Raw genomic sequence first — 22,549 nt, 5'->3', positions numbered from 1 at the left:
ATGCAGAGGATGAGATGTGCTAATAGCTATCGATGAGTTATGGATGAGCTATGGACTCCAGCATTGGTTGTTTTCAGGGTAATGGAGGATAACTGTTTGGTGGGGTTATACTGGAGGTGGTTGCTATTTCAGTGTATTATCTTGCTCTTATGCTCATATTTCTATTCTAAGCCTGCTGCAGTGTTCCATTGAAGATCAATGCAAACTGCAGGAACAGCATTGCATTTTCCAAGGGGGAAATGTACAACTTTTTGGAGTTAGCAATGAGTTCAAAAGCTTCAGACTATGAATTCTATCCTCTGGTTTGATATAGTTTTCTTTATTTATTTTGAAACCTTCCACTCCATGTATATATCTTATTTCTGCTTTCAACCAGTGCTGACCCTTCATGCTGCTTTAACACCCAAAGGTCGTAAATAGGTTTAAGGAGAATCCAAGGAGTTTTTACAAATGCTTTAAGGACAAACGAGTAACTAGGGAGAGATTACGGCCCTTCAAAGATCAGCACGACAGCCTTTGAATGGAGCAGCAGAAGATGGGGGAGATACTAAACAAGTATTTTGGATCAGTGTTTTCTGTGGAGAAGGACATGGAAAAGAAAGAATGTGGGGAAGTCGATGATGACATCTTGAAAAATGTCCATATTACAGAGGAGGAAATGCTGGATGTCTTGAATTGCATGAAGGTAGATACATTCCCAGGACCTGATCAGGTGTACCCTGGAACTCTGTGGGAAACTAGGTAAGTGATTTATATCATTGATAGTCACAAGTGAGATGCTGGAAGACTAGAGGTTGACTAACATGCTGCCACTATTTAAGAATGGTGATAAGGACAAGCCAGGAACTATGGACTGGTGAGCCTGATGTCAGTGGTGGGCAAGTTGTTGGAGGGAATCCAGAGGGACAGGATGTACCCGTATTTGGAAAGGCAAGGACTGCTTAGGGATAGTCAACATGGCTTTGTACATGGGAGGTCATGTCTCTCGATTGAGATTTTTGAAGAAGTAACAAAGTGAATTGATGAGGGCAGAACGGTGGACGTGATCTATATGGACTTCAGTAAGGTGTTTGACAAGGTTCCCCATGGGAGACTGATTAGCAAGGTTAGATCTCACGGAATGCAGGGAGAACTAGTCATTTTGGATGCAGAACTGGCTCAAGGGTAGAACAGATTGTGGTGGTGGAGGATTGTTTTTCAGACTGGAGGCCTGTGACCAGTGGTGTGCCACAAAGATTGGTGCTGGGTCCACTACCTTTTGTCATTTATCTAAATGATTTGGATGTGAACGTAGGAGGTATAGTTAGTAAGTTGCAGATGACATCAAAATTGGAGGTGTAGTGGACAGCGAAGCAGGTTACCTCAGAGTACAACCTCAGAGATCAAGATCAGGTGGGCCAAGGGGTTAACAGTGGCAGATGGAAATTAATTTAGATAGATGCGCGGTGCTTCATTTTGGGAAAGCAAATCTTAGCAGGACTTATACACTTAATGGTAAGGTCCTCTGGAGTGTTGCTGAACAAAGAGATCTTGGAGTGCAGGTTAATAGCTCCTTGAAGTGGAGTCGCAGGTAGATAGGATAGTGAAGAAGGCTTTCCTTTACTGGTCAGAGTATTGAGTACAGGAGTTGGGAAGTCCTGTTGCGGCTGTACAGGTGTTGGTTCGGGCACTTTTGGAATATTGCGTGCAATTCTGGTCACCCTCCTATCAGAAGGATGTTGTGAAACTTGAAAGGGTTCAGAAAAGATTTCCAAGGATGTTGCCAGGGTTGGAGGATTTGAGCTATAGGGAGAGGCTGAATAGGCTGGAGCTGCTTTGCCTGGAGTGTTGGAGACTGAGGGGTGACCTTATTAGAGGTTTATAAAATCATGAGGGGCATGGATAGTGTAAATAGACCCTATCTGTGGGGTGGGGGAAATCCAGAACTAGAGAGCATAGGTTTAGGGTGAGAGGGGAAAGATATAGAAGAGTTCTAAGGGGCAACTTTTTCACACACACAGTGGTGTGTGTATGCAATGAGCTGCCAGAGGAAGTGGTGGAGTTTGAAACAATTGCGGCATTTAAAAGGCATATGGATGGGTATATGAATAGGAAGAGTTTGGAGGGATATGGGTCAGGTCCTGGCAAGTGGGATTAGATTAGGTTGGGATATCTGGTTGGCATGGATGAGTTGGACCGTGTTGTAACGCGCACGTTGTTAATGTGAATTCACTATAATGCAATTAACAAATTGGGGACATTGTTTCTCAAGCGCAAACTTTTAAAACGTGTTGGCTGTAACGTGGTTACAGCGCCAACACTTTAAGCGCTGTTTCTAAACCACGATTTTTCTATAATAAGGTGTTGAAGAAGAATGCAACCATTGTGTTGTAGAAGAACCACATGTATTTGAAACTGTTGCCACTCTCTTTTTGTCTTTTGCTCTGAGAGACCTGTTGACTCCCTCAATTTCTAACCAGTCTTTGACCCCCTCTTTTATTTAGTTTTCCCATTACTTTTCAATCTATCTCAAATTCTGAAGAAGAGTCATGTTGGGCTCAAAGCATAGCTTTCTGTCTGCAGATGCTGGCAGGCCTGCTGAGTTTGCCTGACACTGTGTCCTTGCATCGCTTCAAACATAGTTAATTTGCTGTTGCGTTTGTGTCGTGCCTTTCATAAATTTGAGATGTCCCAAACTTAAGGTATTTTACTTTTAGGAAGATTTTGATTTCACTTCATTTTGATAATACAATAGATAACATTGCAAAAAACAGCATGAGATGAGGGACAGGACATGACATTCATTAAATCTTCTATACTCACAAATCATGTTCAATCTAACCGATCTTAGGCTATGGATAATCTTTTAGCCTCCCAGGGAAATGTTTTGAAAGTGATCTTCAGGATATGAACCAATTTTCAAATCTCCATGATTCAAATTATGATAGTGTCCCTCCACCTCTCTGTATTCCTGTTACAACTGAACTGTAGAAGCCATTCTGTCTCTGAAATAATTGACTACTGCAGTCATATATAATTATTGTAATATGCCCCAGTTTATGCTTTCTGTGTACACACTATGCAACAGACCCAGTTTTGACTCTTTTGATTTTTGACCACTATCACGAAATATAGTAGTTAAAAAACAGATCACAAGCTGTGCTCTCTTTAGTCTGGGATTGACTGTATGGTGTTGCAGTAAAGTCAATCATATCTGTGGAATATGCTGAAGAGTCTGAGTTCTGGCTATACCAGCTGCTCTTTTTTTTTGAGGTATTTTAAGTATTGGTGGTGATTTCCTTGAATTCCAGGAGCAGCAATTACTGTTTTATATGCTATTGCATTGTTTTGGAACTTTGGAGAAAAAAAATCAAAACAACAGCAATTTTAAAAGGGAGAGGAACAGACAAAGAAAGCATATGGTGTGGTCAGTGCAAGACAGCAAGAGAGAGGGAAAGAAACTCACATTGCTAACTGACAGAGTTAGCAGTTACTGCCTTTGCTGTTGAATTCATGTATTGCTGGACATCGGAGTGCGTCTGGGAAAATTTGAAAACAGTGAATTTCACAACTGATCTTGGAGGAACCTGTCTGGTTGAGGTCACAGCACAGAAGCAGATAAATGGATTTTAAGTGCAGCCTTAAAGAAAGTCTGCATTGGTGAGTAGAGTGGGTTATTTCTTGATTATATGTTTTACTGAGCTATGTCTCTTGATTAAAATTAAAATGTAAGCCATAAGTATTAATTTAACCTGGAGCAGTGTTTTGTAAGACAGTGCTATTTTCTGGGTTGTATATTGAAAGAAGCAAAAATGGCCCTTGGTAAAATGATATGCTCTTCTTTTTGGATGTGGGAGTTTAGGGGGAGTTTAAGGGTTACTGAGGATTATATCTGCAATAAATGTCATTGGTTGCGAATCCTACCATATTGAATGGATCGGTTGGAGAGGCGGTTAGAGGCAATGAAGAATTTACAAGACCAACGGGGTGTGATGGATGGCAGTTATACGAGGGGGGAAACGTCTCAGATACAGTCACATAGATGGGTTAACTCTGGGAAAGGTAAGAGAAGTAGGCAGGAAGTGCAGGTGTCTTCTGTGGCTATCCCCATTACAAACAAGTATGCTGTTTTGGAAAATGTAGAGGGTGATGGATTATCAGGAGAATGTAGCATGAACAGCCAAGTTTCTGGTATTGAGACTGGGTCTAATGTAATGAGAGGTACGTCAGGTTCCAAGCGATCGATTGTGTTAGGGGACTTTCTAGACTGAGGTGCAGACAGATGTTTCTGTGGCCAGCAGCGAAAAATCAGAATGGTGTGATACTACCCTGGTGCCGGGATCAATGGATGTCTCCGAGAGGGTGCAGAATGTTCTCATGGGGGAGAGAAGCTTGCAGGACGTCATTGTACAAGTTGGAACCAACAACATAGGAAGGGAAAAGGTTGAGATTCTGAAGGGAGATTACAGAAGTACGGGAGAAGGATTCACATTTTTGGATCATTGGAAGCTGTTTTGAGGTAGAAATGACCTGTACAAGAAGGACGGATTGCACCTAAATTGGAAGCAGACTAATATACTGGCAGGGAGATGTGCTAGAGCTGCTCGGGAGGATTTAAACTAGTAAGCTGGGGGTTGGGACCCAGGGAGATAGTGAGGAAAGAGATCAATCTGAGACTGGTACAGTTCAGAACAAAGGTGAGTTAGACAGTCAGGGCAGGCAGGGACAAAGCAGAGAACAATGTAGGACTGATAAATTAAACTGCATTTATTTCAATACAAGAGGCTGAACAGGGAAGGCAGATAAACTCAGGGCATGGTTAGGAACATGGGATTGGGATATCATAGCAATTACAGAAACGTGGCTCAGGGATGGACAGGACTGGTAGCTTAATGTTCCAGGATACAAATGCTACAGGAAGGATAAGAAAGGAAGGCAAGAGAGGAAGGGGAGTGGCATTTTTGATGAGCACTAGCATTATTGCTGTACTGAGGGAGGATATTCCTGGAAATACATCCAGGGAATTTATTTGGGTGGAACTGAGAAATAGGAAAAGGATGACCATCTGATTGAGATTGTATTGTAGACCCCTTAATAGTCAGAGGGAAATTGAGAAACAAATTTGTAAGGAGATCTCAATTATCTGTAAGAATAATAGGGTTGTTATGGTCAGGGATTTTAACTTTCCAAACATAGACTGGGATTGCCATAGTGTTAAGGGATGGAGAGGAATTTGTTTCGTGTGTACGAGAAAATTTTCTGATTCAGTATGTGGATGTACCTATTAGAGAAGGTGCAAAACTTTGGAAATAAGGCAGGGCAGGTGACTGAGTTGTCAAAGAGGGGCCATTTTGTGGCTAGCGACCATAATTCTATTAGTCTTAAAATAGTGATGGAAAAGGATAGATCAGACCTAAATGTTCTAAATTGGTAGGAAGGCCAATTTTGACAGTATTAGGCAATAACTTTCAAAGGCTGATTGGGGGCAGATGTTCGCAGGTAAAGGTGCGGCTAGAAAATGGGAAGCCTTCAGAAATGAGATAACGAGAGTCCAGAGAAAGCATATTCCTGTTAGGGTGAAAGGAAAGGCTGGTAGTAATAGGGAATGCTGGATGACTAAAGAAATTGAGGGTTTGGTTAAGAAAAAGAAGGAAGCATATGTCAGGTATAGACAGGAATGATCAAGTGAATCCTTAGAAGAGTATAAAAGGCAAGAGGAGTATACTTCAGAGGGAAATCAGGAGGGCAAAAAGGGGACATGAGATAGCTTTGGCAAATAGAGTTAAGGAATAGCCAAAGGGTTTTTACAAATTCCTTAAGGACAAAAGGGTAACTAAGGAGAGAATAGGGCCCCTCCAAGATCAGCAAGGCGGCCTTTGTATGGAACAGCAGAAGATGGGGGAGATACTAAATTAGTATTTTGTATCAGTATTTACTGTGGAAAAGGACAGGGAAGATATAGAATGTGGGCAAGTAGATGGTGACATCTTGAAAAGTGTCCATATTACAGAGGAGGAAGTGCTGAATGTCTTGAAACACATAAAGGTGGATACACCCTCGAACTCTGTGGGAAACTAGGTAAATGATTGCTGGGCCCCTTACTGAGATATTTGTATCATCGATAGTCACAGCTGAGGTGCCTGAAGACTGGAGGTTGGCTAACGTGGTGCCACAGTTTAGGAAAGGTGTTAAGGACAAGCCAGGGAACTATAGACCAGTGAGTGTGACGTCAGTGGTGGGCAAGTTGTTGGAGGGAATCCAGAGGGACAGGATGTACATGTATTTGGAAAGGCAAGGGCTAATTATGGATCGTCAACATGGCTTTGTGTGTGGGAAATCATGTCTCACAAACTTGATTGAGTTTTTTGAAATAGTGACAAAGATGATTGATGAGAGCAGAATGGTAGATGTGATCTATATGGACTTCAGTAAGGCATTTGACAAGGTTCCACATGGGAGACTGGTTAGCAAAGTTAAATCTCACGGAATACAGGAAGAACTCTCCATTTGGATGCAGAATCGGCTTAAAGGTGGAAGACAGAGGATGGTGGTGGAGGGTTGTTTTTCAGATTGGAGGCCTGTGACCAGGAGTGCCACAAGGATTGGTGCTGGGTCCACTATTTTCATCATTTATATAAATTATTTGGATGTGAGTATAAGAGGTATAGTTTGCAGATGACACCCATGTTGGAGGTGTGGTGGACAGCGAAGAACGTTACCTCAGATTACAACGGGATCTTGATCAGATGGGCTAATGGGCTGAGAAGTGGCAGATGAAGTTTAATTTCAATAAATATGAGATGCTGCATTTTGGAAAAGCAAGTCTTAGTAGGACTTATACACTTAATGGTAAGGTCCTAGGGAGTGTTGCTGAACAAAGAGACCTTGGAGTGCTGGTTCATAGCTCCTTGAAAGTGGAGTGGCAGGTAGATAGGATAGTGAAGAAGGCGTTTGGTATGCTTTCCTTTATTGGTCAGAGTATTGAGTACAGGAGTTGGGAGGTCATGTTGTGGCTGTACAGGACATTGGTTAGGCCACTGTTGGAATATTGCGTGCAATTCTGGTTTCCTTTCTGTCGGAAAGATGTTGTGAAACTTGAAAGGGTTCAAAAATGATTTACAAGAATGTTGCCAGGGTTGGAGGATTTGAGCTATAGGGAATGATTGAATAGGCTGGGACTGTTTTACCTGGAGTGCTGGAGGCTGAGGGGTGACCTTATAGAGGTTTATAAAATCATGAGGGGCATGGATAGGATAAATAGACAAAATCTTTTCCCTGGGATGAGGAGTCCAGAACTAGAGGGCATAGGTTTAGGGTGAGAGGGAAAAGATATAAAAGAGACCTAAGGGGCAACTTTTTCACGCAGAGTGTTGTACGTGTATGGAATGAGCTGCCAGAGGCAGTGGTGGAGGCTGGAACAGTTGCAACATTTAGAAGGCATCTGGATGGGTATATGAATAGGAATGGTTTGGAGGGATTTGGGCCAGGTGGGACTAGATTGGGTTGGGATATCTGGTCGGCATGGACGAGTTGTATTGAAGGGTCTGTTTCCGTGCTGTACATCTCTATGACTCTGACTCTGACTCTTTCTTTCTTTCTTTATAGGGAATAATGTGTTAGTATTTGCTGTAGGGGAATCTGGGATCTATAGCTTTTTTTAAAACTTGGATTTATGATAATTGACTCAAATTAACATGTGAGATTTTGGATCTTTCATAACTAGAATAGTAGCCCATGAAGATTGTGTTCAAAAATTGGATTTAAGTCTTATATTAGCTTTTTTTAGGCTAGAGTGTCCAGTGAGGGGTGTGTTATTTCAAAGTCAACTGTAATTTGAACCCCGTGCATTTTTTTTTGCAAGGTATACTTCTGCTCAATTCTTGGAAAATCACCACATACAGTTCAGCAATAATTTGACTAAGAAGGTGAGGAAGCCATTTGTAAATATGCCAATTGTTATTCGATTCCTGCATCTTGGGGAAAAGAACTTGGCTATTCACTTATTCATGCCCCTCATGATTTTATAAACCTCTATAAAGTCACCCCTCAGCCTTCTACACTCCAGGGGATTAAAATAAAATGTCCCAGCCTCTCCTTATAACTCAAGCCTTCCTGTCTTGGTAACATCCTTGTAAATCTTTTTTGCCCCCTTACCAGTTTAATAACATCTTTCCTATAGCAAGGCGACCAAAATCATACATAGAGTTGACCCCCTTGGACATCGCTTCAATTAATTCCTCTCCAGGTTGGGGTTTCTGTTGATACTGGGGTTAACCTCCGCCATTGGCAGCAGTGCCCAGTACAAAGAGCATGCCCTGTCTTAGCCAGGTGGGATGAAATTGTGCCCAGGTCTGTGTGTTACACTTAACCAGCACAGCAAGATCAAATATGTCAGAAGACAGTCATTTCACACTGTCACAAATAGGGCCGAGATGGAACAGCGTTCTCCAGTCAACAACTGCATCACCCCCAAAAAAATAAATGTTAGCCCAAAACCTGAGTCAGAATTGCTGTCCTGAAACTGGACAGCACAACTTCATTCACACCCTTGCCTCCCCCCTGCTGTCCCCCGCTCTCTTGCACTTGCTCTCTCTCTCTCTCGGGAGGTTTCTCTCACTCTCTCCCTCTCCCGTTCTCTTTGTCTGTCTCTCTGGTAGGGGAGTCGAAAACTAGATGACATGGGTTTAAGTTGAGGAGGGAAAGATTTAAAAGAGACTTGAGGGTGATGTGTATATAGAATGAACTGTCAGAGGAAGTGATAGAGGCGGGTACAATTTTTATCATTTAAAAGACATTTGTACAGGTACATGGATAGGAAAGTTTTAGAGGGATATATGCCAAATGCAGGCAAATAGGATTAGTTCAGGTTAGGCATGCACGAGTTTAGCTGAAAGGCCTGTTTCTGTAATATATGCCTCTATGAATCTATGACCAATTATTTGCACATTATAACATTCAGCTTGTATGAATATTAATCTTTTAGATAAGAAATTATGGTGATGAGAATTGAGTATCATATTTTCTGGCAAGTGTAAAGTTAATCAGCTAAAGAAGTGCCTTGTCTACTTTTCAAAATTGTAAAGACAGGAAACACATTCTGTTATCAAAATTGTTTTTTTTTTGCTATTGGTGGCAAGCTGCTTTGGTTGCCAATCGAACACGAATGAACTTTACTTTAATTAATGTGGTTGGAAAACAAAATGCTTGGATTCTGTAATCAGATTGATTTTCCTTGCCCAAGCCTACACCAGATGTTTTCTTGTATTAATTCAGAACATGTCCCCCACTTATCCGGCAGTGGTTTCGGAAGAGCATTGATGTATAGCCTGAGGGAGAAAATAGGACTGGGCCTGGAACAGTTTGACCTTGTGCTGGACTAAAGAATTAACTGTTCTTATGGAGTTTTGGTCAGACATTGAAAAAATAAACAGGATAGGAACATGTTTGATGGAAAATAGCTTCCTTTGCTTTGTGTGCCTTAACCCTTGCTCATTTAAAGTGCAATCTGTCTAAGAAAATGACAAATGTGAGATAAATGGATCATGTTCTCATAGTATTTTATATAATGAAATTCTGCCATTCAAAAGTATTTTATGTTGCAGAACACTGAGTCAAATTCAGTCTTTAAAAGGTTAAGCATCATTGCTGACCACAGTATTCACTGGGGAGTATTTGGAAAGACTAGCAGAGATAATAAGAAAAGGAAACAGGAAGACACTTTGTTCAATTTGCAGTTTGTGGTTTTTTTTTGTATTATTTTATGCTAAATGTTTTTCTTTTTTCCATTGAACTGTTGATTGCCCAAATAATCTCAGACAGATCTCCACATATGAGATGGTGTTTGTTTCTGCAGATTTTGACCTTTTGTCCCTGCTCTAGATCAGAAACAGCATTTTACATTAATAGAACACAGGATTACAATTTATTTTTAATGTTGTAATTTTCCTTTCTTTGCCTACAGAAGCTTTTCAGTAATTGCTGAGGTAATGTCATTTCCACATGTATTGGTTGCCATCTTTTGCCTTGCCAGTATGACAATTATTTATATATAAACCTTGACAATGTGTTGGAAAGCTGTTTAACTGAACGGAGCATCACATTCACGCGTGCCTCTGCAGTTCCCTGATATCCACACTTGAGCAACAATCTGGTTCAGAAAGCTTTGCTTATTTTCCTGCAACTCTCCTCATTGTCTTCCAAAACTGCAATGTTGTAGCTGATCATAATGTTTCTGAAGCCTCTTAAAAGAATATGAATATTGTCTAAACTTTAAAATTGTTTTAACAAAATCAACTTCAGAAATAGAGATACTTTTTCTGCTTGATATAAATGTTTTTAACATCTAGTTTTTAATTTGTTCGTTTGTGCCAAGAAATCAGGAAGAGTATTTAGTTGATGCATTTAAATTCAAGTATGGAATGAATTTGTTCCAAGATGTGTTTGGCAGCATTTGATTACCAACCACTTTATTTAACTTTAGATACATTCCAATATGATGTGTGACACGATTATCATGCCAAGTGTGATCAATTAAAAACAGATCTAGCAGCTTAAAACTAGACACCCATGAGGCATTATAGGCTAACAAGAGCAGAATTATAAACTGCTATGACTCATTCTATCACTCAATTCTCCATTACCACTAAAAAGAATTCAACAAGACATATGCAAGTACATGTTGGGCATAGTAGCAGGCTTACTTGAAAAGTTGGTGCTAACCTGCTGAAATGACAACACTAGACTACATGCAAAAAATAGCAGAGAGAGCATGTGATGGACAGTCTAGATTAGAGTGGTGCTGGAAAAGCACAGCAGGTTGGGCAGCATCCGAGGAGCAGGAAAATCGATGTTTCAGGCAAAAGCCCTTCATCATGATTCCAGTGCCACTCTAATTTAGACTCTGATTTCTAGCATTTGCAGTCCTCACTTTTGCCTATGTGATAAACAGTCCTAAGTAATTTCATAATTAGCTAATCAGGTGAAAGCTTTTCAGTGATATCATATCCAGTTGTGAATGGGTTTGGAAAATTAAGTAACTAATAAACAAGAGGAGGAAGCTCCATGAAAATCTCTAGCTTCAAAAATGGTAGAGTCTTACAGCTGAATGCAACAACTAAGGCTGAAGCATTCACAAATATCTTCAGCCTGAAATGCTGAATGGATGATCCTTCTTGGATGTCTCCTGAAGTCACAGTAAGGTTTAGCACAAAAGACGATGTTTGTGATTGTTGGAGGTCAATTATCTCAAATCCAGGGCATTGCTGAAGGAGTTGCTCAGAGTAATGAGCTAGGCCAAACTATCTTCAGTGAATTCATCAATAACCTTTCCTTCAACACTAGGACAGAAATTGGATATTTGTTGATAATTACACAATGTCCAGCACCTTTCACAACTCCTCAGAGACTGTACCCACATACAACAAGATAACTTGCAGGCTCGGCCCGATAAGTAACAAATAATATTAGCACCACTCAATGGCAGGCAATGAACATTTACACAAAGGGACCATTTCCCATGACATCAATGGCATTATCAATTTGAAGGGGGAGGTGGCGGGGGGATGGACTATCTTGATACTGATACTGAACTGATCCAGCCTTGCGATTTTGGAGAAGATTTGTAGCTCAGGAGGATCAGGTTGTAAGTTTGCTCGCTAAGCTGGTAGATTTGTTCTTAGATACTTCATCACCATACTAGGTAACATCGTCAGTGAGCCTTCAATGAAGCACTGATGTTCTGTCCCACTTGCTATTTATCTGTATTGATCTGTTGTGGTGGGTGATATTACTTTCGGTTCTCTCGCGCATCTTCCCAGCATGCTCTCTCTTGCGCCTTCCCTGTGTGCCCTCTCTGTGTCGCTCTCCCCTCTCTTGCTTTCCTCTCTCTCTCTCTCGCTCTCGCGCTCTCTTCCCCCCCCCCGTCTCCCTACTCCCCTCGCTCTCTGTATCTCCCTTTCCCCTGTCTCTCTCTCTGCTTCCTTGCCCTCGCGTTCCCCCCCTTGCTCATACCTTCCCATCTCTCACTCGCTCGCGCTCTCTCTCTTCCCCCCCTCCTCCCATCCCACCACCATCTCTCTCTCGCATCCCCCACCATCTTTCTCTCTCTCCCTGTCTCCCCCCCCACTGTCTCTCGCTTTCTCATCCCCCTCTCTCCCTGCCAATCTCTTTCTCTCTCCCCACATCTCTCTCCTTCCCTCAGTTTCTCTCCTCCCTGCCTCTCTTTTTCTCTCTCTGTCTCTTCCCCCCCCATCTCTCTCTCTTTTGCCCTGTCTTTCTCTCAACCCTCCCCATCTTTCTCTTGACGCTCCCTTCTCTTTCATTCTTTCTTTTCCCTGCCTCTCTATCACTCTACCCCGCCCCCCTCCTCGCTCACTCGCGCTCTTTCTCCGCCCCCCACGCACTCCCCCGTCTCTCTCTCTCTCTTTCTCCCTCTTTCTCTCTCTCTCTCTCTCTCTCTCTCTCTCTCTCTCTCTCTCTCTAGTAGCACTATCATCGGGGAGGTGGCCTCCAATTTGGCTGCCTATGTTCATCTTCCCTTTGAGGAACTCCTGTCAAAGGAGCAGCAACTTTAGAGAAGTGACAGCCCCATTGAGAGACATGAATCCCCCTGTTATGGCCAGGTGGCTTTGGACTGATGGCCACAAAATCTCACCCAGTTGGGGTCTTAATGTTACTTGGCGTGCCCACTCCGTGGTTATCCACAACTCAATCTGCTTTACAGCTCATCCTGGGAGACTTCTCTGGAACATGGAGCCATCTTGAATCATCCTGTACCATTCACTCACTCACAGACGCAAGCACATGGACACACAGAGACACACACAGGTACTCTTTCATACGGTCAGATCTTCCTTGCCTCCACTTCACCCACTGTTATGAAGAAAGTCATCCACTGTTTCAGGCTGATCATCTTTCAACAGGAAAATTTCGCACTCGGGCAGTTCTCTTTATTCCCTTAAGCAGGATAAAGGGATTCCTGAAGAAGGGCTTATGCCCGAAACGTCGATTCTCCTACTTGTCGGATGCTGCCTGGCCATACTGTGTTTTTCCAGCACCACACTTCTCAACTAAAGGGATCTTTATTCTGGATATATTATTATGGATGCTGGTCTATTACTATGTTCTTTTATAGGAAATATGTTAAAAAAAGAACCTTGTACTATCTCTGATTATCTTTGAATGGAAAAGGAAAAATATTATTGTCACTCTACAAGCACAACAGTGCTGCAGTTGCGTAGGTCGCATATATTTATATTACTGAAAGTGAACGACACATCTTTTCAGTTTCAATATTTTTAATTTCTGTTGAGGGAAAAACAGACACCAAGGAATGAACTTTGATGACCCTATAGATATTAGGTAGGTGATGGTCTGATAAGCCTAGTTCAAACCTATAGCTTGTTTCCCAGAAAAAGAAATTAGACGTGAAAAACAAATCATTTCTTTCTCAAAACTGTTTGAAAAAATCAGCATAAACCTTATAATTATTGCTAGCTGTCTCAGTTATTAAGTAGTGTGTAATTGGGCCACATACAGCAGGTGATGTGAGGCAAGATTCTTTCTTTGTGTATCCACTTATCTCAAACTGGGTAGTGCAGCAATTGAGCTTCTACCCTTGGCTTTAGAATGGGGAAAAATCAGGCAAGGCTTCCACTTTGATTTGTTGTCCCTCATTCCCCCCAAATCCTGTGCCACTCTTGGCTCTGGGCAAGGTTAAGCTTGTCTAATAGTTTCCTAAATGTAACCTGCAGCATTTAATCAGTTGCAGGGGAAAGTCGCACTAATGTGAAAAATGTCTTAAAGCAATAAATAACTTTGAGGATTACGGTTTACAACTTTAAATGGAAAAAGGTTGAAATATGAGGGCGGCATGGTGGCTCAGTGGTTAGCACTGCTACCTCACAGTACCAGGGTCCCGGGTTTGATTCCAGCCTCTGGCGACTGCCCGTGTGGAGTTTGCACATTCTCCCAGTGTCTGCATGGATTTCCTCTGGGTGCTCCAGTTTTCTCCCACAGTCCAAAGATGTGCAAGTTAGGTGAATTGGCCATGCTAAATTGCCCATAATGTTAAGCAATGTGTAGACTAGGTGCATTAGTTAGGGCAAATGTGGAGTATTATGGTAAGGGAATGGGTCTGGGTGGGATACTCTTTGAAGGGTTGGTGTGGACGTTGGGCCAAATGGCCTGCTTCCTTTTGTAGGGATTCTATGATTACCACTGTACATTTATGATATATTCAGGTAAGTTCTTACCAACATCTTTGTTTAATAAGTTTCTCTTTTATGGAGAGAGTACATCAAATGATTAAAGTAAGTTATGAAAACAAAATTACATTTTGTAACAATTAGTCCACATAAAACCAAGATACTGCTGCATGAATGGTTCTTCACATAAATGTTGATGGACAACGGTAAGTTGATGAGGATTCTGCAATATATCAGCAAGTGAGTATTTGAGAACAAAGATCCAAACCAGAGTCTAAGGCCATGGTTTACTGGGTAACAGTGATCCCAGTATTCTTTTATCTTCAGAGATTTGGATGACCTACAGCAAGCACTTCAAAGCACTAAAGTATCACCAGTTTATGTGTGTTCTCAAGATCCTGCAAATTTGGTGAAGAACAGTGGTCCAATGGCAATACCCTCTCCTAAGTCAATTTGCCTAGCATCAAGGCACCACTCGCTCAAAACTAGGTTTTCCAGGTGGGATGTGTTATTCGTATGTCTGACATGAGACTTCTGAAGCATATACTTTACTGAGAACTCCATTGTAGCAGGATACACCCAGGAGGAAATATTTTTAGATTAGATTAGATTAGATTACAGTGTGGAAACAGGCCCTTCGGCCCAACAAGTCCACACCGACCCGCCGAAGCGCAAACCACCCATGCCCCTACATTTACCCCTTACCTAACACTACGGGCAATTTAGCATGGCCAATTCACCTGACCTGCACATCTTTGGACTGTGGGAGGAAACCGGAGCACCCGGAGGAAACCCACACAGACACGGGGAGAATATACAAACTCCACACAGACAGTCGCCTGAGGCAGGAATTGAACCCAGGTCCCTGGTGCTATGAGGCAGCAGTGCTACCACTGTGCCACCATGCTGCCCCAATTTTATGGATGTCCTCAAAGCATTCCTGAAGAGGCCAAGCCAACCTGTCAACACATAAGAGATCTCAGCTTGTAATTGGCAAAAATGAAGAAGTCGCATTTGGGAAGACACTGCACACATTGAGAGACATTGTCAGGAACACACAGAAGCAAAGCCGAGATGTCAAAGGGAGCACAGAGTTCTAAATAACCCATCTACTCGATTACTGGAACTTAACTTATTGTGGCAAATGTAATGTGCAAATGCAGCAAGATTACAAAATGTGTGGGGAAGTTTAGGAGCAACTGTCATTTTCATGAGTGTTACTGTGGCCAAGGCATCCAGTAACTCGCGGCGATTTACAGTTTATGGGATATCTCTTCCTTGCTGCAGATTACTTGAAACTTTGCAATTTTACAGTAACGTATGTTAACCAATTATCGTTGTGCTTCAAGATTTTCCAACATATATTTTCCACAGAAGCTGTTGACTCCTAAGAAAAAAATGCTATTGAGATATTTACAATACTAGTGAGCAACTAATGTACAACTTACTTTCATGAGTAGTCAGTGATCATTATTGTGTTAGACCAGTTACAGCTGGAACAATGTTAGGGGCTGGTGGGGAGATGGGAGTAAACATTATTTAGGTGACTCCAGTTAGAGTGAACAGATGGGAATCAAGAAGGTGGGATTAGATTTGTATGTAACATGCCATTTGATTAATCTTCTAGCACACTCTGTGACAAAATAAGTTGAATTAAAATCCTTTTAATAATTATACTCGCAGAACAGTAAAAGCTCTTTCCTCTGGTTAGAGATTTCAAAATTTGTTTCACTAAAATATGTGGAGTTGATAGAAAGAAAATATGCCTCCTCTTGCTCTGTCTATCTACAATGAACACCATCTATACCAGTGTTTCTGAAGACATTATTATGCTTACAACTATGGTACTATACCCCATTATAGACCTTCCTCTTTGGTAGAGGAGAAAAAATGATGAATAACATAAAAGGGCAGACATTTTTAGGAACCATTCATCTGTTATAGCTGAAAGAGTAATTCTTGGTATGCAGGTGTAGCAATGGCTACTAAAAGCTACACAATGTCAATAATCATAGAATCCCTACAGTCTGGAAACAGGCCATTCGGTCAACAAGTCCACACCAACCCTCCAAAGAGCATCACACCCAGACTCACCCCCCCTACCCTATCCCCGTAACTTTGCATTTCCCATGGCTAATCCAGCTAACCTGCACATCCCTGAACACAATGGGCAATTTAGCATGGCCAATTAGCCAACCTGCACATCTTTGGATTGTGAGAGGAAACCAGAACACCTGTAGGAAACCCACGCAGACACTGGGTGAATGTGCAAACTCCGCACAGACAGTCGTCCAAGCCTGGAATTGAACCTGGGTCCCTGGTGCTGTGAGGCAATATTGCTAACCACCGAGTGTCCGTGCTGGGAAATGGAGCTCTTAAGATTTCTGGTTCCAATTGTACTCAAATCTGTTATTGTCAAATGCAAAGCACAGTTCCCTTTACCCTGGCTTTACCAGTGGCCTAACCTTAGAAAATCACCTCATTAATATGACATGCTTTACTTTGCCCACCTGTCTGCTTTATATTTCCAGTTAGTGACAGTTTTTTGTCGGGTTCATGCATGAGAGGAGCTAGATGAAGACTGCCTAAACTCACTGTATGTTAGTTCCTTACAGTCAGACAAAGGAGATGTTATTGTCATCAGTTTAATTTTATTTGAGCTAAAATCATGAAATACAAGATCTGTGACAAACTTGCTCTGCTGCTCAGCTGTCCTTTATTTGCTTACTAAAGGGAAATACCAACTGTCTGCTCATTTGCACTGCTTAAAAGGAGATAAAACAGATATTTTCAGTTTGAAATACTGAAATGCGCTTTACTTTTTGATGTCGTGCTAATGATGAAGGTCGTATTTGAATAAACTGTTGATTTACACTGACTTGATATGTTATCCAGTATTTACTTGACATGTTTGCAAGGTGCATAATACACTTGTCAATAGGTTGAAATAGACATCAATGATGTGCAAGTCATATGGTTCTGTTAGAAATAATTTGCAAAATTTTGAAATATGTTGTAACATGATGTATAATTATTTAAAAACTCAGTTGTTAAGAAAAATAAGCAAAATGGGTGACCCATAAAAATGCTTTTCATTCTGCCAGGTCTGCATGCATTGCGTCGGGCACTTGGAGAATGCGCCAACCCCTCAGACAGTGAGGTAGCTGAATCGGTGAAGATAACCTTTAATGACTTCCTGCAAGCGATGAATGATGTCAGACCTAGTGCTATGAGGGAGGTGACAATTGATGTGCCGAAAGTAAGTATTTTGACATTATTGTAATAAATGTCTATATATTTATATATTGTAAAATCGAACTTTCAGCTTCCAACTTTACTTGCCAAGAAAGAAACAACTGGCTTAGTTCAGGAGGAGGTTCTCAGGTTATCATAGGAAGAACACTTAGACTTTAAATAACGGTGTACCCTGAATAGAAGGGCAGAAACAAATGTTAACCATGATTTGCAGAAAGGATGATGTTGAAATGTCATATTTTTATTTTTAACTTCTACTTTGTCCAGAGTAGTGTCTTCAGGGAATTTCAATTCAATTTCTTTTATGTTTGCATAATATTGACTATTGCTCTGTTGCACCTGAAATCAGGTTTAGTGGATCACCTTGAAGGTATGCTACTGAGCAATAAACATTAAACTAGCTGCCTTCTGTCCAAACAAGATAATTCAATAAATTATAACAGGTGTACCAATGCAGCTTGTATCTCAAACTGCCTTTTTTGAAAGGAGGCCATTTTGACATTGTGATTTAATGCCTGTTAGGGTATATAGTGAAGGTAATCTAATTTCCAAATGTATTGTATCTCTGTTAGATCAAGAAAGAAATATGTCAAGAAGTGGTGCAAGGGAAAGAATTGGAAAATGGAGAAATGTAGTGTGGCAGGAGAATGAAATGGGACATCAGGGGATAAGAAAGATAGGGTGGAAAGGGATATCCATAAGTTAGAACGGAATTAGGCTGTTCACAACCTTGAGACTGTTCTTGCACTCCGATCATGACAAGTTATCTCAACTCTATTTCACTTCTTAACTCTTGATATCTTTACCCAACAAACTTCTGGTCGCTATCTGGAAAATTTAAATTAACTGAGCATCCAAACGCTTTTGTGAAATGATCTCCAGCTTTCACTACTTTTGCACAGAAATAGCACTCCCTTATTTAATTTTTCAAATTCTTCACTCTTATTTTAAAATTATTACTGTATGAGTGACCTTGGTCTTTGAGGCAAAAAGACTTTGGAAGCGTCTGGAATTCAGCAGGAACAACAGTTTATTCAAGCGGTAATAGATTACAGCAAGGAGTGGAACTCCAGATTGTCACCAGGACGATCGAGCTCATTCTGTCAAACACCCGCACAAAACTATTTGTGTACTTTATTGCATCAAAATATCAAGTCCATATATCAATCAACTGAGCAATGATTACGTCACGTCTGTAAATTGTTTGATCAAGTAATTAATTACGTCAGGTCTGTAAATTAACTACATCAAATTTACAATTCAATTAACTAGGTATTTTGATTACATCAGATCGTTGTGTATCACACATCTGCGAGTTGTATTCAAATACCTGGTGCCCGTTCATTGCTTATCTTGTACCCTTTTGCCTCTGAATATCCTGTGATCTGCTAAGGTTCTGCCCTGCTTACTCATACTGGTTAGCAATTAACAATACCTCTGTCATTCAGGTGATTGTCCTTTAGTGATGCAGAGAGTCACTTGCCTTAAAACGTCTTATTCTATGACTTTGTATTGAGATATTTATTACCAATCCACTCGCAAGCAATCTATATTTACTACTTCTACATTTCTTTCATTCATTCATAAAACTATGGTCTCTCCACTCCATACAGCACACCACATCACCCGAAACTATGAAAAGATTATAATACTAATCCCCCCTCAGAACCGTCTACCAGCACTTTAATAGCTTGCAGGACACCAAACAAGTTTTCTCCATCAGCACATACCTGTTAGATACATGCTGAATAGGATCTCTGTCCCCTTTAAGAAAGTTACTATCAAAATAGCACTTCCATGAAATTGAATTAATGAATGAGTAAACCAGCAATAGTGAGTGAAATCTCAAGACACAGCTGTGGTAATTAGTTTACTACTTCGTCGGCTTTTGTTAAGTGCATATATGATTTCTGACTTGGTTAAATCATATAAGCCTGCTATTCTTTCTAGTATTCTGTACCCTAAAAGGACCCACATCCCTCATTCCCCTACTACAATTGCTCTTGCTGTGTATTAGCCTGTTGAATTCTTTTTTATTACTTGAAATACAGTACCTTAGTACCTTAGAGGATTAAAGCCAGCCTGCTAATTTAGCCCTTTTAAGTCCTGTTATTATTCTAATAGATTTGTATCACTCTCAGCAAAGGACACAATATCCTTCCTGAGCTAGACTGTCTGACTCCAGGTGGGATTTATTTTAATCTGATTTGAAGTTGTCGATGTTGGACTGGGGTGTACAAAGTTAAAAATCATACAACACCACATTATGAGGAGAAAGTGAGGTCTGCAGATACTGGAGATCAGAGCTTAAAATGTGTTGCTGGAAAAGCGCAGCAGGTCAGGCAGCATCCAGGGAACAGGAGAATCGACGTTTCGGGCATAAGCCAATTCATTCCTGAAGAAGGGCTTATGCCCAAAACGTCGATTCTCCTGTTCCCTGGATGCTGCCTGACCTGCTGTGCTTTTCCAGCAACACCAGATTATGATCCATAAGGTTTATTTGGAAGCACAAATAATCCTGTTGGACTATAACCTGGTGTTGTGTGATTTTTAAATTTTAATCTGAGTTATTGTTTCTTTTTAATTCACTCAAGAATTGTGTTGTTGGCTGGGCCAGCAATCCTTGCCCATCCTTAGTTGCCCTTGAGAAGGATGTGGTGAGCTACCTTTTGAGAGCTGCAGTTCATTTGGTAGAGATACACATTTGGGGAGAGAGTTCTAGAAATTTGAAACAGCAATACTGAAGGAATGGCAATGTATTTCCAAGTCTGGATGATGAGTGACTTGGAAGGGATCTTGCAAGTGGTAATGTTCCCATGGATCTGCTGCCCTTGTCCTTTATGGTAGTGGTAGTGTTTTTGGAAGGTGCTGTCTAGGGAGCCTTCATGAATTTATAGACTGCATCTTGTAGACAGTGCATAGTGCTGCTACTGAGTATCGATGGTGGAGGGAGTGGATGTTTGTGGATGTGCCAATCAACGAGCTGTTTTGTCTGGATGATGTCAAGCTTCTTGAGCCATGGTTGAAGCTTCACTCATCCACACAAGTAGAGAGTATTCCATCACATTCCTGGCTTGTGACTTATAGTTGGTGACAGGCTCTGGGGAGTTAGTTGAGTTATTTGCTACAAGATTCCAAGCCTTTGACGCATTATTGTCACCACAGTGTACAAACGAATATTCCAGTTTCTGGTCGGTGATAACCCCCAGAATGTTGGTAATGGGGGGACATCTGTGATAGCGATACCATTGAATGTCAAAAGGCAGTGGTTAGATTCTCTTTTGTAGAGATGGTCATGGTCTGGCATTTTGGTGGTACAAATGTAATTTGCCATTTTTCAGTCAAGCCTGGATATTGTACAGATCTTGTTGCATTTGGACATGGACTGTTTCAGTATCTGATGAGTCGTGAATGGTACTGAACATTATGCAGTCACAATGTCCCCACTTCTGACCATATGATGGAAAGAAAATTATTGATGAAGCCGTTGAAGATGTTTGAGCTAAGGACACCTTCTTGAGGAATGCCTGCAGAGACGACTGACCTCCAGCAACCACAAGCATCTTCATTTGTTTCAGGTATGACTCTAATCAGCAGGCAGTTTTCCCCCAATTCCCATTGATTCCACTTTTGCTAGAGACAATTGGGACAAAATTTGGCAGAAAAAGGCCAAAATTAGGCAGGTGGAGTTTAACATGGATAAATGTGAGGTTATCCATTTTGCTTGGAAGAGTAGAAATGAAACTTACTTTCTAAATGGAAAGAAGCTTCAGAGTGCTCTGGTGCAAAGAGATCTGGGTATCTTCATGCATGAATCACTGAAAGCTAGTATGCACATACAAGAAATAGTATATAAAAGTTAGGGAAGTGTTGTGAAAAGGGTATAAGGCCTTAGTGAGGGCACACCTGGAATATTGTGCACATTTCTGGTCCCATGTAGTTGCATTGGAGGCAGTTCAGAGACGATTCACTAGATTGATCCCAGAGATGAGGTGTTTGTCTTATGAAGAGAGATTGAGCAGTTTAGGTCGATACTTTCTGGAGTTTAACTGTTGTTTACAAGATGCTAGAGGGGATTGACAAAGTAGACATATAAAGGATGTCTCCTCATGGGGCAATCTAGAGAAGTCATAGCTTTAGGGTAAGGGGAGAAGACTTAGAGATGAGCTGAAATTGCTTCTCTCAAGGGTCATGAATCTGTGGAATTCATTACTACAGAGTGCAGTGGGTACCAGGACATGGAGTAAATTTGAGGAGGAGAAAGGCAGATTTTTAATTAGTAATGTGTTAAAGGGTTATGGAGAGGTGTAAGAAAGTAGAGTTGAAGCCAAGATGAGTTTTGCCATGATTGTATTGAACAGCATAGCAGGCTCAAGGGGCTGAATAGCCCACTCCTACACAAGAGTTCTTATGTGAAGTGCCTTGATGCCACACTCAGTCACATGGTTGGAGAATGTGATGAAATCTGTGTTGAGAGCGTAGAGTTTGTGACTTAAGTCTTTGCGTTGTTTAACTGGAGGCTCAGGCAGAACTTGTCTTGAAGTCCAGGTTGAGACAGGAGGGGGAAATGCTGTGGGCCTTCAGTATACATTTGGAAGCTGACTCCATGCCCTGCCACGAGAAAAAGGCTGAAGGTAAATCTTTGGGAATTCCACATCTTTGGGGCCACATGAGGAATCGTCCTCTACCTTTGGTTGAATATATTGAGAGTGGAACCCTTTGAGAGCAGTCCCAAACAGCTGAACAACAGAGGAGGGGCATTTGAGAAAGACAATGGGGTCGATTGTGTTGAAGAAAGTCTGACAAAGATGCTACATTACAATCACAACGGATGTTGTTTGTGACTTTCAGGGCTATTTGAACAAATAGCAAATGTTTTCTTTTGAAGGATCTTGATTGTTGGTTTTGTTGATTTGTTGGCACTGAGAATACAATGATTAGTTTATTTTGTGATGGTTATTCATGTTGATTGTTAATTTTCCTTAACTGTCTATTGAAAGGAGTTTATACTTAGATTAATATTTAGACGGTGAGATATTTGAGCAAACCAGTATTTATATTTGAAGTAATCATTTTTTTCTGCTGTTTGGTACAATTACCCAATTTGCACA

General features: G+C 41.1%; 1 protein-coding gene across 8 annotated transcripts in view; it reads left to right on the top strand.

The window, feature by feature from the left end:
• Nucleotides 1-22,549, top strand: part of afg2a (AAA ATPase AFG2A) — a 578,508-nt gene that overhangs the window by 58,597 nt on the left and 497,362 nt on the right. For all 8 annotated transcript variants that reach the window (XM_087980097.1, XM_087980096.1, XM_087980093.1 and 5 more), the window contains one exon: nucleotides 17,288-17,442. In XM_087980097.1, coding sequence (XP_087836223.1) covers nucleotides 17,288-17,442 — 155 coding nt within the window. The remainder of the gene's footprint in view (nucleotides 1-17,287; nucleotides 17,443-22,549) is intronic.

Source organism: Chiloscyllium plagiosum, unplaced genomic scaffold, assembly GCF_037043375.1.
Source record: "Chiloscyllium plagiosum isolate Xiang-an unplaced genomic scaffold, Cpla_swu_hap1 HiC_scaffold_36, whole genome shotgun sequence".
Classification (NCBI taxonomy): Eukaryota; Metazoa; Chordata; class Chondrichthyes; order Orectolobiformes; family Hemiscylliidae; genus Chiloscyllium; species Chiloscyllium plagiosum.
The sequence above is the reverse complement of the archived record's forward strand: the minus strand, read 5'-3'. Positions and strand labels throughout refer to the sequence as shown.